This window comes from Apodemus sylvaticus, chromosome 12, assembly GCF_947179515.1.
Source record: "Apodemus sylvaticus chromosome 12, mApoSyl1.1, whole genome shotgun sequence".
In the NCBI taxonomy this organism is placed as follows: domain Eukaryota; kingdom Metazoa; phylum Chordata; class Mammalia; order Rodentia; family Muridae; genus Apodemus; species Apodemus sylvaticus.
In genome coordinates this window covers 37739888-37757963 of record NC_067483.1, presented here as the reverse complement: position 1 = coordinate 37757963, position 18076 = coordinate 37739888, and the positions used below count along the sequence as shown (strand labels likewise).

The following is an 18076-nucleotide window of genomic DNA, read 5'->3' as shown; positions in this document are numbered from 1 at the left end:
GAGACCTGAGAAGCACTGATGAGCACTGCAGATTTCTGCCCTGTGTTCTGTCTTGTTTTGCTTTGCTTTGCTTTTTATCTGCTGCTGGCAATGGAACCTGAACCTTGCTGCACCGACGCTTTGATTGCGCTCCCCCTTGGCAGTCTGCTAATGCACAGTCCCTTAAAAGACAGAGGGTGAATAGTGCAACATCCCTGAAAGGGTCCTTTTTGTTTGTTTTGCTTTTGTTCTTTACTTTTTTGTTTTTGGAAACAGGGTTTCTTTGCATAGCCTTGACTGTCCTGGAACTCAATCTATAGATCACGCTGGCCTCCAACTCAGAGACCCACCTGCCTCTGCCTCCCCAGTGCTGGGATTAATGGTGTGTGCCACCACTGCCCGGCCCCTAAAAGTGTACTTAAATATCTGCTTTCCCCAGTTTCTCTTTCTCTTCAGGTACTGTCAAGTCTCTTCTTTCTGCTCCCAACCTTACCCCCCCATCCAGGATCCTGGTTCCCCAATACCTGGATCTGCTTCTTGGGGGTCTCTCATACTGTGTCTAGGACAGGCTACAGAAGGGAGTGATTCGCCCTCTCCCCTGAGGCATCTGTCCACATCTGGAGATGGTTTGGTTTGTCAGCTGGGACCTGGTACACAGAGGCCAGGGGTTCTGCAAGTGTTCTCCACGTTGCACTGTCACCCACAGAAAGGCAGTATGGCAGCAGCTGGCCCCAAACTGTGCTGTGGTGGAAAAGCCTCTGTAGGCTGTGGGCCAACTCCCAGGGCTGTGGACAGAAGGCAGGGAAGGGCACTGTTTTATTGCACACACACACACACACACACACACACACGTGCTCTCTTTCTTAGAATGATGGCCAGGAGGGGCACTGTCCAGCAATTCATCAGACAGCAGATCTCTGTCCTCCTTGAAAGAAAAGGCAGCCTAGAGCCCCCTGAGATGGCTTTCTATCACAGAAACAGTTCTGCAGCATCACAGAGATGTAAGAAGCCCGCACAGCGCCAGCGCGCCCCCCCCCCCCCCGCCCCCAGCAGCAACAGCTGTGTGGGTCCAGGTTGCTGGGTGCTGCAGCAGTGCCTTGGACAGCCTTGGCCCTGGCCTTCGGTGACCCCACAGGTTCTGTGGGGAAAGCCGGGCCCTCATCCGGATTCTTTGCTTCTTCTAAGAAAACTGTTGATGCTGATTTCTGCCTCGGCTTGGATTCTGTTACATGAGCGTGGCAGGTACTTTCTGCTCTCTGGCTGTTGTTGCCTGGCTGAACTAACCTCTCGCCATCTTCCTGAAGATTTATCGAGGCAGAGACCTGGGCCTGAGCTCAGCTGGGTGAGGGTCCAATCCGAGGGTCTATTGTGAGGTCTCGATCCAGAGGCATTTCTCCTTCTTGTACTTAAGGGAAAGAAGAACATAGATTTTTCAACAGCTGGAAAGAAGCAGTCTTACATGAATTTTCATGTATCCCTCTGTATAAGCATTTGTGTGTGTGTGTGCGCGCGCGCGCACACGCGCACATGTGTATTACTGAGGACTGAAGCTGCAGCCGTTTGCATTCACAAGAGGCATTCACCATCCACTATTGAACTGCACCTCCTAGCCCTTCATGCATTTTTCAAAATATGACTGAGATCATCCTACTGATAGTATTTGGCCTCCACCTTTTAAAAGCAATAATGGCTGATTTCTGACTGTCTCAGCAGAGGAAGGAAGAAGGGAAGGCAGATGTGGAAAGGCAGGATGACTTAGAGCCTCAGCTGCAGACTCTTGAGGCCACGTGGTCCCCATTCCTCCTCAGGAAGGTGCAAGAGTTGCCTGCTTTTGCAAGCCAGGAGATCAGTGGCCTCCGGGATCCTGAAGCCTCGGTGCCCTTCCCCTGGCACCCTTAGCGTGATCAGACACCTTTCCTGCAGGCCTTAAACGTGCTCTTACTAATGTAACCACGGTGATAAAAGCCCCCAGTAGCACCCAGGGCACCCACAGTGAAGCATCTGAGCCCCTCCGTGACAGCGACCCAAGAGAAGATGCTGTGCTTGGCTACGCTTTGATTCTCATCCGACCGTGCTCTCCCGGACCAGACAGCTCTGGCCCTCTGGCCGTTGACACACTTTTCTTGGACATGGCGTACACAGATTATAAGAGACAAACCAAACCCTTCCCTGCCCCGCAGCCCCGTTACCCAAGTCCCATTCTCCATTCTTCTACCCGGTAGACTCCTGAGCAGCCTTCTGCAGGCACCAGCTCCTCCCACAGCCACAGCAGTTCCCGGGCCACAGGCACTCTGACATAATCCTGCTCGCCACCTTCTAGCCCTGGCCTTGTTCCATGTGACTTGTTTATTTCAGTTCTCTGTGCATACAAGCATTTTTAAAAATTTATTTCTATGCCGGCAGTGGTGGTGCACGCCTTTAATCCCAGCACTTGGGAGGCAGAGGCAGGCGGATTTCTGAGTTTGAGGCCAGCCTGGTCTACAGAGTGAGTTCCAGGACAGCCAGGGCTACACATGGAAACCCTGTCTCAAAAATCCCCCCCCAACAAAATTATTTCTATTGACTTGTTTGTGTGTCTGCTGTATGTGTGCATATATGTGTGCAGGTATATATGTATGCTGTATGTGTGCATGTGTATGTGTGAGGGTATATATGTGTGTGCTATATATGTGCATGTGTATGTGCAGGTACATATGTAAGCTGTATGTATGTGTGGGGGGTACATGTATGCTATTTGTGTGCATGTGGGTACAGGTACATATGTGTGTGCCATATGTATGCAAGTGAGGGGTACATATATGTGCTGTATGTGTGCATGTGTGTGTGGGTACATACCTGTGTGCTGTATGTGTGCACATGTATATGGGTACATACCTGTGTGCTGTATGTGTGCACGTGTATGTGTGTGTGTGTGTGCAGGTACATATGTGCATACGTGGAAGCCAGAGATCATCTTTGGGCATTGTTTCTCAGGAGTGTCCACCTTGTTTTCTGCGACCGTCTCTCTCGCTGGGGCCTGAGGTTCACTGACCAAGCTAGGCTGGCAGGCCAGTGAGCTCCAGGAGCCACATCCCCAGCGCTGTGATCACAAGCATGTGCGACAATGCTCAGCTATGTACATGCGTTTGGGGGATCAAACCTTTGGAGTGGGTAAAAGTCCACCCACCAATCTGACAAACCAAACCAGATATGGCCAGACGTCCTAAGGAAAGGGGAAAATCACTTCCTTCTGTGACCCGCTGTTCTAGAGGAAGGAATAAAGACCCCCAAGCAGAAGGTCTAAGATCAAAACCACAGCTCAGGTCCTTATGTTTGTCTGACAAGCGGCAGCGCTGGGTGTGTAAGACCAACTAAGCTGTCTCTCTGCAAGCACGTGCATTCATTTGATTAACCACAGAGGCCTGAGCCACGTGCCACTGTGCAGGTGACCCTGTTCCTTTTCACCCCACAGACAAATGACTTCCAAATCTGCAGAGTGGATCAACCTGGCTGATGGTCCTTCCACCCAGGAGGTCACGGTTTCCTTTCTGCCTACATTCCCACCCCCAAACATCGACAGACACACCCTCCCCACTGTCATTCCTTAACAGAGCCCCGCAGCAGCTGAGAACTGACTCAGTCGGCAGGAGTTCGCATCTCCTGACTCCTAACCTGGAACTACCTCCCACACACAGCAGCCTCCATCCCAGGCCTTGCTTTCCCAGGTCCTTCAGAGGAGGAGGGGCTACCGTCTGTGTTGAGCCCAGGACAAACCACACGGGGGAGCCAGAGAAGAGGAAGAAAGGAGTCTGAAAGGACAAAAGCTTTTTTGTTTTTAATTTTTCATGCAGTATATTTTGGTTATATTCTTTGCCCTTCTCCAAGCTTAATGAGTGTGCGTCCTGTTAAGGCTCTGGCTCTCTGTTATGGAGATTTTTGGTGGATTTGCTCATTCAAAAGTGTGTGTGTGTGTGTGTGTGTGTGTGTGTGTGTGTGTGTGTGTGTGTGTTCTCAGTGATTTTCAGTGCTGGTGACGAGCCTAGGGCCTTCAGCATGCTAGGCAAAGGCTTTGTCACTGAGCTTCATCCATCCCCAACCCTTGATTTGTTTGTTTATCTTGATACGGAGTCCCCACTGGCCTGGAACTCATAACCCTCCTGCCTCAGCCTCAAGTCCTGGCTCTACACCGGCATCATTGGGTGCATACAATTTTAGGATTATTATGTTTTTATAATTGGCCCCTTTATCAATGTGAAGTAACTGTCTTTATCCTTGGTGACATTCTATGAACTGAAATACTTTCTTATATTATAGTTACTGAACTTTTTTTTTTTTTGGAGATGTTGGGAGTTGAACCTGGGGCCTCACACACATTGGGCAAGTGCTTTACCACTGAGCTAATATTCCCAGCAGTGCTTTCTTTCAATGACTATAAACTTGGTATTTATTTTTTCTTTATTTATGTTTATTTAATTATTTTTTATTTATTCACTTCACATCCTGATCGCTGCCCCTGCCTCCCCATCCTCTCTTATGTAATCCCTTCCCCCTTTCCCCTCCCTCCCCTTCTCCTTTGAGAGCATGGAGCCCCCACCCCTACCCCATACCACTATTTGCTTCTTTTTGTGCTTTCATGTGTGCAAGCATGCGTATGTGGTGTGTGTGTGTGTGTGTGTGTGTATGTGGTACATAAGTCTGAGTGTCTGGGTCCACACCCATGTATACATATGGGAGCCAGAGCAGAGTGTTAGGTGTTAGGTCACTGTCCATCTGTTTAGTGAGAGACAGAGTCTCTCACTGAGCCTGAACCCAGCCATGTGTGCCGGGTAGCTGGCCAGGGAGTTCTTGGCTTCTGCCGGCCTCCGCCCTTTAACGCTGGCGTTCCAGGCATGCACAGTCATGTCTGAGTTCATGTTGGAGATTCAGGCTTAGTCCCTCATGCTCACAGGGGAGTTCTTACCCACTGAGCTGTCTCCTCAACGCTACTGTGTCTTTCTACGGCCATGTGTTGTTTAGCAATTGGGATGCGGTCTGAGAAACGGGATTTGTCAGTCCGTAAAGGTCATGTGTTGACACAAACTTTGGCATAGCTCGTTACACTGCTGGCTTGTGTCGAGCGTGTGCAGATACATGCCTTCAGCTTCCCGTGTCTGAGAAGGCCCTTGTCTCGTCTTTGGGTTTGAGTTGAAAATTCTAAACTGAATGATTTTTTTTGTTGTTGTTACTTTAGTGTAAATTCATTTGTTACACCAATGCCACTACCATCTCTCTGGTGGTTTTCACCTGTAACTGTTCTGTGTTCAGGGTCATCTGTATGTGACACAGTCTTCTTCCTTTGCTGTGTATACCTACCCTTCCCCCCATCTGGGTTTCTCTGTGTAACCCTGGATGTCCTAGACTTAGACCAGGCTGGCCCTGAACTCGGGACCTCCTGCTTCTACCTCCTGAGTGCTAGAATTAAAGGCATGCACCACCACTTCTGGCCTGCTCTTTACCTGTGACTTTTGAATAATTTGAGTATCACATGCCCTTTGCTGCTGGGTGTTTCTTTTGCTTGAGGTTCATCCACTTCTTGGCTGTGTGCGCTTATGTCGTCCTCAAAACTGGGGAGATTGTAGGCACTTCTTCAGGGTTTTACGCCCTCTGACTGCTTTCCTCTGGAGGATCCCAGATACATATATTATCATTTGGCTTTCTGGATTTGTTCCACTGCTTTGGTCTTTTTGGAGGCGGTGGGGTTGTCTTCTCTGTTTCCTTGGGGTAGTTACCACTGCCATCCTCTGTCCACCATAAAATGGAGGTGGCTCGCCACCATTAGCATGAATGGACATTAGCATGAATGTTGGAAATGGCAGAGAGAGGGTCCGAGATCCAATCCAGTCTCTTCTGGCAGACTTGGGAAGTGAGGACACAGATGCATTAGTCTCCCACCCGGTCTCTCCGGCATCCGCTTTCTTGGTTCTCATGATTATAATTTAGCCTCAGTTTCTGTCCTGACTCGTTTCCTAGAGAAGGAATGGATTGTCTCTCTCAGGGAATCCCAGAAGTAGCCAGGTGGGTACCAGCCCGTCCCCGTGTGCCTAAGGAAAGTCGCCTCTCTCTACCCGACTCTGGCATGTCCTGTGCCATGACATCTATGCCAATTCCTTACCGTTCGGAGCCGGAAGTGCTACCTACCCTAACAATTCGCCAACACCCCGGACCTCCCGCACAGGAGCTCCCAAGGCCACTTTGCCTGGCACAGGAAGAGGTCATTTCTGCTGAGCCAGAGCCAGATACCTTCAAAACAGGATGGTACCTGAGAGCCTGCCTGCCTGCCTGCCTCTAAAGAGGGATGGAACTCCAGTTCTGTTACCGGAAAAGCTTGGGAGCCCTGGAGACATTTCTCTGTGCTCCTCATAGCCTGTGGTCAATGCCAGTCATTCCAGAAGCTCCGAGGTGCACGGCAGCAGGACCGTCCTTTCTGTGGGTAGTGCCCCGAGGGATGAGATCTCACGGTGGAAGGCCAACCCAACCCAGATTCTGGAAGATGAGCAGCGCACCTGAGGGGAACCTGAGGGAGAAAGTTGCTGAACAGAAGCACTACTGTTCTCTAGTTTCACAAAAGGACAACAAAGGCACAGACTCTAGACCTGATCCCAACCTGGTCATGAGCTCTTTGGGGCGTCAGCTTCTTGGTGTGTGTGGCTGAGTTCACTCAACTCCACTCCATGTTTGCATGCATCCAGACTGTCAGAGCTCTTAGCCTGGCTGTGAAGCAAGAGCAGCGTGGGGTGGGCTAGCGTCTCCGAGAAAGTGAACCTCGAGAGAGTCTAACCTAAATGGTATACAGATGCTTATCTTGTAAGACAGGAAATCGTGTGTGGAAAAAACGTTTTACATGGCCATGTCATGCTCAGAAATGCCACCCCAGGGACGGTAGATAGTGGCCTTAAGATTGAACCTCAATAAGAGATCTGGGAAAGGATGCTTCTGAGGAAGGTGTGGGATGTGTGGTCATCACTGGGGGACAGGAAGCAGGGGACAGAGGAAGGGGTGCGTGCGTGCATGCCTGCATGTGTGTGTGTGTGTGTGCGCATGTGTGTGTTCATGTGTGTATGTGTTGAATACATACATACATGTATGTATGTATGTATGTATGTATGTGGTAGCCAGAGAAGAGCCTCCACAGCCATTCCTCTTTTAAGAATGCTGTTTACCTTATCTCTGTGTGTTGGGGATGGTATGTGCAGGGATTCCACGGAGAACTCCCATGCATGTGCGTGTGCGTGAGCAGCCTGCGAAGGGCATCGGATGCCTTCCTTGGTCACTCACGACCTTAACCCTGGAGATCACTGATTCAGCAGCCTGGCTGGCCAGCAGCCCAGAGATCTCCTGTTTCTTTGTCCCCAGCTCAGGAGCACAGGTGCGTGTCATCACACCTGGCTTGTTATTTCAGTGCTGGAGACTGAACGTAGATCCCCCGCTTGTGTGACAAGCCCTTTATTGACTGAGCCGTCTCCCCGACCCCCAGAAGAAGATTTTGACAAACAGAGAGGATAACAAAAGAGAAAGTATGAGAAGAAAGGATGGCTTCTGGGATTGCAAGTCGAATTTAACCACAGCTGTAATGAAGGAACTTGGATGTGGCTGCAGCCTTGATGATAATGGGTCAAACCTCTGACCCTGTAAGCCAGCCCCAATGAAATGCTTTAGAAGAGTTGCCTGGGTCTTCACAGTATGTCCCTAACTTAGACAGTGGGGCTGGAGAGATGACTCAGCGGGTAAGAGCACTGGCCCTTCCAGAAGAACCGGGTTAGGTTCCTGACACTCCAGCGGCAGAGACCCCTCCTCTGGACTCAGGGGCACCAAGCACATAGGTGATGTGCAGACACGCAGGCAAGCACACTAACCCTGCTTCCCAGTGTCACTGCTTTTCTGGAACATGTAGAATCCCAGGATGGATATGACAGGGTCTGTGGTCTCCTGTCAGGATGACATGTGAGAAAGGGGGAAAGCTTAGCGTTATGTCTTTCACCACCATGCCCTGAGTCAGGGCAGTGGACCACTCACCATTCACCGAGGGTTTCACAAGCTGTGTGGTGCAGGTGGAGCTCTGCATGGCCCACTTCCAGTCCAGTCCTGTTCCTGGCCCCATGGGCAAGATGGGGCAGATCCTATGCTTTGCGGCTTACCCCTTAGAAGTTTAAACTCTGCCACCCAAGCTCCTCCACGCCCCCTCTGTTCCCAGGGCCAGTCGATGTCACTGGTGTTCAGTGTTTGACATCAAGATTCCAACTAGATGCTCACAACAGCTGGCCGGGCTTCCTGCCTTTCAGACTTTAAGGCCTCGGTCAAGATTTGACCCCACAGAAGCTGCTCGACTTGCTCTATTGGCTGACATCTTCGCTGGTTCCTGTTCATGCCCTGGGACCCTGTCTGCAGCCTCAACTTTGCCAGCTTCTTACTCCTGGCCTCCTGCCAAGCCTGGATCCACCAGCGGGTGGTGGTGGTGGTGGGTGAGAAGGACGGCGCACCTAGGATCCAGGAGGCTGCGCAAGGATGAGCTGGATAGAACAAGTTACGCCATTGTTTTCTTTTTTTCACCTGTAAAACGGGCACAATACCACCAGCAGTCTCAACTAACCTGGACCCCTGAGATCTCTCAGACACTGAGCCACCAACCAGGCACTTGAACACTACCTGCTCTGAGTCCCTCAACACATATACAGCAGAGAACTGCCTGGTCTGGCCTCAGTGAGAGAAGATGTGCATAACCCTGGAGAGACTTGAGACCCCAGGGAGTGGGGAGGCCTGGAAAGGGGTGGGGTGAAGGGATGTGGGGGTAGGGACATCCTCTTGGAGACAGGAGGAGGAGGAATGGGATTAGGAACTGTGGGAGGGCAGGCGGGGTGGATAATGACTGGACTGTACAAAAAAATAAAAGCAATAAAAAAATTTTTTTAAATGAGCAGAACACCTGCTCTCAAGGTTATGGAGTGGCGTAAGCAAAGTGTGGGTATCAAAGGCACTCTGAAAACCCTCCCCAGCATCACCTCACGGTGTCGGGAAGAGCATGGAGCTATGTGCTATAAGAAGACAGCATCCCTGAAAGAGCTTTCCTCTCCCTCTCTGGCATCCTATGTGCTGTGCACAAGGAGAGACTTGCGCTGGTTCCTGGGATGCTCCAGGCCAGTGCTGGAAAAGGTTATTAGCTGCGCGTTTGAGACCACACATTCTGAATGTTGTACCACTGAAGTGGCATTGCGGAGCTCTGTCGGTGACCCCCGAGGTCACAGTATGGACACAGAGGACCTGAGGCCCACATTGCTCCACTGAACCTGGGGCTTGGCTTTCTTAAAAACCGTGAGGAGTTTTTCAGATGTTGAGGACGACAGTCTCCTCTGAGCACTCGTCCAATCAATATCAGAGAGGTGGAAGCGGATAGCAGCTTCCTGGCTTGAACCATAGCCTCTGGGGAGAACCTCCCAGCCTCTAAAACAGCCATTTGATGATTGCTGTGGGCAGAGCCGAGCCCTTCCTCAGTTGTCCTAGGGAGATCTCCCCTGATGCCTAACAAACCCTCCTTGCTCCCTTACTCTACCCCCCTGTCTAGCCTGCCGTCTGTCCTTCCTTATCTTCCTTCTAGGGAGTGAGAGCTAGTAGCATTAGAGGTTCTGTGTGGATGGCACCCCCCTCCCCCAGGGCGCTGTTATCTTGGGGTTTCTCTGTGGGATGATGGAACAGTACTGTGCTACAGCTTTAAAGCCCCTGGCACAGTCAGATTTGGCTGAGGAGAGGGAAGAAGGCTCCTCACAAAGTAACCACTGCTTATAGTGGTGTGTGCAGCTCTGTCTGAGGCGGGGAGTCGAACCCTCTGCCAGCCCCAGCTTCCCGAGCCCTGGGTTAGTTCCGAATTGTAAGAACAGCCGCAGAGACTTGGGTCCTGAGAGCTGCCTCCTCAACCCGGCTTCCGACCAGCCTGGGGCCCACAGGCCATCAGACTCTGGAAGTGTGGTTGGCGCTCTCTGAAGCATGAGCTTCCAAAGGCTGTGCTTTCGTTTCCTGGAGCTCCAGGTTCCCCTGCATTTAAAGCTTGCAGAGCGCCCACCAAACAGTCTTATCCCAGTGGATAGATGGGACGTCACAGTGACTCGGGGCACACAGACCCTAGGGTCACAGCTCGGGTCTGACCCTACCATACATGGCCTGTTTGCATGACTCTAAGCTTTGGCTTCCGTGAAATGGAATTAATGGTCTCTATTTAATGTTTAGAACTAATGGCAGACATCACCTAGCACGTGCGGTTGTTGCTCAAACAACAGTAGGCCGAACTGCTGTCAGACCACTGTGGTCTGGAAGGCTCAGTCCCAAATAAGAAAAGCATTCCCTCTAGTCCGCCTAGTCACTAAAGAATTAAGTATAGGAATGACTGGCTCAAGAGATGGCTCAGCGGTTAAGAGCACTGACTGTTCTTCTAAAGGTCCTGAGTTCAAATCCCAGCAACCACCTGGTGGCTCACAACCATCTGTAATGACATCTGCTGCCCTCTTCTGGGGTGTCTGAAGACAGCTACAGTGTACTTACATATATAAAATAAATAAATCTTTTATTAAAAAGTATAGGAATGACTCTATCTGGCAGAGAGCCTCCTCCACCAGACTGCCAGGAAAACCTGTAAATAACCCGGTGCTGTCTGCACCTCTTTGATGGTGGAGTTCTGTAGATGGAAGGGTGGATCGGCTGGCCCTGCATCACTTCTCCTGGGACTTGCAAGTGCTCATTAGACCCGGCGGTTTTCTCTGGCCTTTTCGAAACATTGCTTCTTCTCCAGCCAGGCTGGATAACGATTTCCCTCTCCAGTTACTTCTATAACCACACCTGACCTAGCGCCTGGAAAGGAGTGAGGATATGGGGTGAAGGGTTGGAGTAGAGGGTTTGGGAGTAGTGGAAGGATGTACTTTTACTCCAAAGCTATTACCATAGCAACTGAGAAAGACTGCTTCCAGAAGGAGCCGGAAAGGGCCAAGGGAATTGTCCCCCTCAGGTCCATCCTGGTTGGAGTCCTTGGCATTTAGCTGGGGGAGGGGGTGTGAGTGACACCCATCAGGGTTTTGGGGAACCTTGCTAGAGGAAGTGGCTTTAGAGCTGCACAGAGCGGTACAGGAAAGGCACTGGGAGGGAGGTGCAGGGGGTGTTTGTCAGCACATGCGGCGCGAGTCAGCGGGCAGGCGCAATGCTCAAGAGCGCGGATGGGGCGGTAGAGAGCAAGGTGCGTGGACCGGAGCTGTGCAGGCTTGAAACCCCAGTGAAGGAAGCGCGGACTGCCTGCCTGCCTGGCCGGGAGCAGCCTGGTGACCCGCTAGAACCGGAACCCGCGCAGAACTGAAGGGCCCCACGCACAGCCCCTGCCCCGCACTCCGATGAGCTCAGACTCGGGCGGGGCCCAATGACCGTGGACAGCAGCATGAGCAGCGGGTACTGCAGCCTGGACGAGGAGCTGGAAGATTGCTTCTTTACGGCTAAGACCACCTTTTTCAGGAACGTTCAGAGCAAACAGCCTTCAAAGGTAAACCTGAGGGTTACAAGCGCCCTCAAGGGAAGAAGTGAGCTCGGTGGTCTGTCTCCAAGGGAAACTGTGGCATCCTCCTCAGGTGGAGCCGCTGGTAGAGTGGCTTCGGGGGCCTGCGCTACTCTGATCAACCCTCCTTTCAGTATTTCCTACCCTCTAGACCTTTCAGAATGCCTCTCTAGGATCCGGCGAGCCCACTGACTCATGGAGGGTTGCGTGCTCACATGTGCTTGAATGGGTAACTGGACACCTTCTCTGCCTTGTTCCCTTCCTGATTTAAGTTTACACCTTGTAGATGGCAAGAGATGGCACCCAGACCTTCGGTAGATAAATACGGGTTGAGACTTCCGTGTTGAATGTGGCTAGGAACCATTTTCAAAACCTAGTCTCGCTACTTTGCAGAAGTCCAGAGTGGTTTCAGAAACAGGCTTCTCGCCTAAGCTGCCGTCATACTACCGTTTTAAGTCCTGAGCAGGCTTGGGTGATCTAAAGGGGCTGTGTGTTTCTTAAACATGCTGGCCTTCGGATACCCAGCCAAGCCGGTCCTCTGGCATTCTCTCCTGGGTGTCCACAGAACCTCGCCGACTGCCATGTGTGTTGGCAGAGGCAAAAGTGTGAAGTTTATTGAGCTACTTACTTTATTGGCTACTTAGGCAGTTCCAAGCCAAGACTGGAGAGGCCACCTCCAAGGGCCAGTTTGTAGACAGACTCGAGTAACCATTCACAGGTGTGCGGCAAGGTCATCATTAGGACCAGAGGACCTGTACCAGATAGTGTTACCTCAAAACTTCCCTACATCTATCTGGGAGTCTCCTTTGTGAATAATTCATCTTGCCCGCAGGACCTGTCTTTGCTGAGGTCTGACTTTCGGCCAATGCTCTCAGCCTTCCCTTGATGAAATGATACCCCCAAACCCAAAGACAGCTTGTGATGTTACTAAAACAGGCCCATGGAGTCAAGTACTTGCTTTTGGGGGTGGGAGACAGGGAAACAGTAGTTCCTTCTATGGCTAGGTAGGTCTCGGGGAGAAAAACATCAGTGCAGAGGGGAAGTGTCCCACCCTCTCTTGGGGTTCTTGCTTCACTGTGAACCCCTCCCCCAGTCTAGAGCAGGAGATCACAATCGTAACTACAGGTTTGCGAGCAGAATTGTGATCAGCTACAGCAAACACCCCCAGGGTCTGGGGAATTTGGAAAGCTTTCTAGCTCCCTCTGATATGCAACTGCTGTTGTATTGCTTTAGCAAGTTTTGTTAAGGCCTGGGAAGAAATGGTTCCTGTTTTAAAAACAAAGTTTAGCTTCTGACTAGTTTCTCACTGCCGGGCTGGTCCCAGAGGGTGAAAGCTTTGCATAACTGGGGTGAGAAGGGGCCACTGCCCGAGGGTCCTTTACTTGGCCATTCATTGGGAAAGGCAGCGTTTCTGTTATTCCTGAAGAGAAAGGAAAATAGCCTTACAAAGAAATATGTGAAAATGGACCTAGGAAGGGGGATGGCTTTCTCTCTCTTCTCTCTCTGTCTCTCTGGAGAGGTGGCTTCCTCCAAGGCCAGGCCTCCTCCTCTCTCCATTCTCCCCATCTTTCCCTGAATAAAACTTTCCCAGAAGAGGCTCTCCTTAACTTTGTTTCTTTTTTATTTTTTTTATTTTTTTTTTTTGAAGAATTATTTAGTTTATACTAGTACACTGTAACTGTCTTTAGTCACACCAGAAGAGGGCATCCGATCCCATCGCAGATGGTTGTGAGCCACCTTGTGGTTGCTGGGAATTGAACTGGGGCCTCTGGAAGAGCAGTCAGTGCTCTTAGCTGCTGAGCCATCTCTCTAGCCCCAACTTTGTATCGTGAATCCATTACACGTCTTGGGTCCTTTGCACATTTCTTTACCACTTTGTCAGCATCTGTACTCTTAATAAGGATAGGAACCCGCTCTAAGAAACTAAGTTTCTGGAAAACAAGATACCAGACAGTACAGTAAGGGAAGGAAAGGGAGGCAGTGTGACCTAACTTACCCTGAACATTCAGGATTGTTGTCAGGCCCAGACAGCTTTTCTCAGCACTAGGCTAGCCTTTGGCACCTGGCTTACCCAGGGGTGGTGTAAGGCTCGGTGACTGGGCTCTAAAGTGGCCCCACTAGCTCTGAAGAGGTGTGCGGGCCAGCTGACAGCTGAGGAGGCTTTCTCCAAGTTTTCTGGGTTTTCCTCTTGTCGGCGGTGTTTTGTTGTTCTTTACTAAATTTTCCAGCTCTACCAGTCACTTAGAGTCTGGAAAGGATTTCAGAGTGGACTGCCACATCCTGACCCCATCGTGACCCCTAAGCAATCTTTGACTCCTACATAAAGTGAAATTGCATTTGCGCTCCTAAGAGAATTTCTTTTTCTTGTTTCAAAGGGGAAGGAGTGCGGGTGTTTCCTTGTCACTTGGAGACTTAGGTCCCCTCAGAAAAGGCCTAGATTCTTCTATAAATAACCCTGTTGGGACAACCTGTCTCAGCTGTTCAGTCTGTGCCTGGTAGGACAGAGCTGCAGGAATGTCCCACAGCTCTTTGGTGCTGTCCCCTGGCAGTTGTCCCTGACTAATCTCAAAGCAGTCCGACATGCTTCCCTCCAGCCTTTGTGATGGGAGTGAGAAGCGTGTGGGACCCTCCCCTCTTCACACATAGGTTGTGCCTGGGGACAGCAAGAAGGAAAGGGGCCAGTCCTGGGCCCACCTGCTCTTCCTCTGCAGAGACAGCAGCTTCCTGGGGTGGTGTATTACGTTTGAATCAGACTGGGACCCTTTTGAGTCACACCGGTTCAGTTTGCTGAGGCGGTTCTCTCTGGGTGCCTTCCTCTTGACTGAGCAGAGTTTGTGTTTTCTAGGTCGTAGGTATCAAAGTGGGATTTCTGATGGTTTGAAGGAGCATCCTGAGTGCTCAGACAGTGCAGTGTTTGTGCAGTTACCCCCAGCTAAGATGCCGGGACGTCCGCATGATCAACAGATCTAGGACCTCAGGACTCTGGTAGCCAGGCAGGGCATCAAGGCGGGGGGGGGGGGGGGGGTCTGAGGAGAGACACAGAGCCTCTTCTTGAACAAAGCCAGAGTACCACACTTGGCAGATGGAAACAATGGGGTGACACCGGCAGGAAGTCGTGTATCCAGCGTGTATCCAGTGAGGTGGGACTTGAACTAACCATCTCAGACTGCATCTTAAGCACTCTTCCTGCCCGGTGGGTGACTAGGACAGATGCAGGCTTTGTCTTCTCTGGAAAGACCCAAACAGCCATAGGCTGGAGAAGGCACTGTAAGTCCCTTGCCACCCCTCCAAGGTCAGGGGACCTTGGCTCTCTGTGCTGTGGCAGAAGGTCACTGTAATCTATGAAATATTGTTTAAAACTTATTTTCAGTGTTTATCCTAAAATGGAAAGACTACTTGCTGAAAAACTCTCCTGTTTATTTTTTCCTGTGAATGGGAAGAACAGAAGGCAGACTCTGTTCATGGTAGCATTCTACTGAGCACACCCTACTCCCCGGCACCCCACCCCACCCCCACCCCCAGCTTTCTTCAGACTGCCTTGAAACCTTTAAATTCTTTTTTGTTCAAGAAAAACACCAAAAGGAAGCAGGCTACAAGGTTCTATACAAGTCCTAGTTCTGCCCCTCATTTCCCCCGTTGCTCCTGGCCTACAGCAGGGCCTGTGGTACTCGGGGGACAGCAGGCCAGTCTGGCAGCCCTGAGACCAGTCAAGGGAATTGTCATCTCCGTGCCAGCAGCACACCCAGGCCTCGTCATAGCATCTGCTCCTGACCACCTTGGCAATCGAGAAAACACTAAAAATAAGCTGCTACAAACTTGGAGCAATAAAAATAAGACAGGAATCCCAGATGGACCATTCAGCGGCCCCCATGCGCTGTTCCAGAGACTCGCCCCGCCCAGGACTAAGCACGGTCCTGGCACTGCTGTTTAGGAACGTGGTCTCTGCTCCCTCTCTTCAATTTGTTGTCTCCTCAGGCCTGTGCAGCTGTGCTTTCCCCTGAGAAAATGCCAGTCCTAAGAGAGCACGGAGTGTGCCCTTCAGGCCGAGGCAGCAGTGTGGCCTTGGCTACAGAGGTAGATGTAGACAGCCTGCAAGCTGACTTCAGTTGCTACAACTTTCATCTTGTATGATCATGATGGGTTACCTCTTGTGACAAACCACCCCTAGATGTTAGTCACTGAGTATAAATAAGTTGAATTCCCTTTACATAGAATTAAACTGGTAGCAGTCAGGGGACTGAGGGACTCAGAATAACACCAGAGGTTCTTGGGAGCCAGCTCTCAGAGTGTTTTATTTATTTATTTATTTATTTATTTATTTAGGTGGGGGGTTTTTTTGTTTTGTTTTTGTTTTTTTGGATTTGGTTTTTTCGAGACAGGGTTTCTCTGTGCAGCCCTGGCTGTCCTGGAACTCACTCTGTAGACCAGGCTGGTCTCCAACTCAGAAATTCACCTGCCTCTGCCTCCCAGAATGCTGGGATTACAGGCGTGCGCCACCACCACCCCGCTTGAAATTATTTTTTTAAAAAATAAAACATAGCCGGGCAGTGGTGGCACATGCCTGTAATCCCAGCATTCTGGGAGGCAGAGGCAGGCAGATTTCTGAGTTCGAGGCCAGCCTGGTCTACAGAGTGAGTTCCAGGACAGCCAAGGCTGCACAGAGAAACCCTGCCTCAAAAAACCAAAACTACTACTACTACTACTACTACTACTACTACTATTACTACTACTACTAATAATAATAATAATAATAATAATAATAACAATAATAATTTCATACATGGGCTCCTCCTGCGATCCCTACCCATTCCCTCTCAAATTTATTACCTCCTTTGTTGTCATGTATGTATGTCTGTATACATATATGTATACACACATATATACATATATCCTTATATACACTTATATACAGGTAACTATATATATATATATGTACACACACACATGTATTCATACATACATACATATCTATATCCTTATACCCACTGCAGGTAAGTGTAGCTTTTATACACACACACTTACAGCCTGCTCAGTCCATTTAGTGTTGTCATCTGTGTATTTGTGACTGACCATGGGGGGATGGGCTAGCCTATGGGGCTTGTGCCTAGAGAAGCGAGTTTTCCTTCTCTCAGTCGTTACCAACTGCCTTCATGTAGGAGTGGGGCCTTGCAAGATTTCCCCATCCGTGCTAGTACAACAGTTGTGTTCTAATGGTACCAGGCTTGTTCAGGTAAACAAATCTTGAGATTTCATAAGTGCAGCTTCCTTGTCATCTATACAAGACACAGCCTCAAGCAGAGGTCTAGGTCATCTGGTTCTTTCCCCCCATTCTTCTATGGTGTTCCGAGCCTTAGGTGTAGGGATTGGTGTATCAATTGTGGTTGGTATCCCATGGTCTGTTGTTCTCTGCCTTTTGACTGTTTGTGGATTTCTGTAATGGTCTGTCTACTGCAAAAAAAAAAAAAAATCGTCTTTGATGAGAGATGAAAGCGGCGCTTACCGGTGGGTATGAGGATAAACATCTAGAATGCAGCTAGGGATGACACGGCTTAGGAACGCAGCAGGAGCAGGTTCTGTTGCTCACCACACATGGATAGTTGTTTAGATTTACAGTTCCAGGCCTGAGTTCCCTCTTACTGGATTGGCCTCGAGTTTAATTAGACAGCTGTTGGTTGCCCACAAAATGTAAGAGCCCCATTACTGCACCCCTGGGGACATCTTGCTGTACTGGTCATTGTTATGGTCCCTAAGCTCTTCAGCTTGTTAGGACTGGCAATTGCTTTTCTCCTTTGGCAGCTTGCACAGAACCCTGGGATGCTTTGAGAACTAGTCTGCAGGGAGGAGGCATCCCAATGAGCTAGAATCCGTTCTACTAAATTCCTTCTAGCCCTGCATCCAAAGTGTCTGGTGTCTTTGGCAATAGGGGACAACCAAGGTGACAGCAGTGTCTATATTACTTAGGAGTCTCTTCAACTCCCTTGACCAACAAATCAAAAGGGAAGTGTCCCGTGGTTGGCAGTAGGGTTTTGTTAGATAGTCTAGCTCTTGCAGGGAGCATTATCACCCCAAGTGACATAACCTCACTATATATGTATATGTGTGTGTGTGTTGTATATGTGTGTAAATATGAGTTCTCTACCCACTTGACATTGGCTAGTGCTGTCACAGGCCACACCTAACCACAAGAACTGGGACACAGTGTGTGGAAAGCCTTGGCAGCCAATCTCTGCTTCTCCTGCCTCCTTCCCTAATCCCTGGGAACTCTGTTCACACTTTCTCAGGACCGAGTGCGAGTGCGACCTCTGACCTATGCCTCTCTGCCTTTGTGCCTCTGACCCCTAGCTGGCTGGGAGCCTGACAGGTTTTAACCACTCCTCTGAAGGGGCTCCAAGGGCGCCCTGCTACCTGCATGGGGATCACTCTTTGAGTCACTCTTTGGACCTGGAGACTTTTGAGACCCACTGGCTTCTGAGCCAGGGTGACAGGCCCTGGAGTTGCATTAATACTCAGATTTTCAGAGTCTCCAAAGTCCTGTTTAGGAAACACTTGCTATTTCAG

The 18076-nt window shown here is 50.2% G+C and overlaps 1 protein-coding gene across 3 annotated transcripts in view; it reads left to right on the top strand.

Annotated features, from left to right (window-relative positions):
• The window catches only part of Rassf5 (Ras association domain family member 5), a 66798-nt gene that overhangs the window by 32582 nt on the left and 16140 nt on the right, over positions 1 to 18076 (top strand). Inside the window, exon 1 of one of the 3 annotated variants that reach the window (XM_052200083.1) lies at positions 11138 to 11506. The exons of the other annotated variants lie outside the window; for them this stretch is intronic. Within the exon in view, the coding sequence (XP_052056043.1) occupies positions 11387 to 11506 (120 nt within the window). The 5' untranslated portion in view covers positions 11138 to 11386. Of the gene's footprint in view, positions 1 to 11137; positions 11507 to 18076 lie in introns of those variants that run through there. 3 annotated transcript variants of the gene reach the window in all.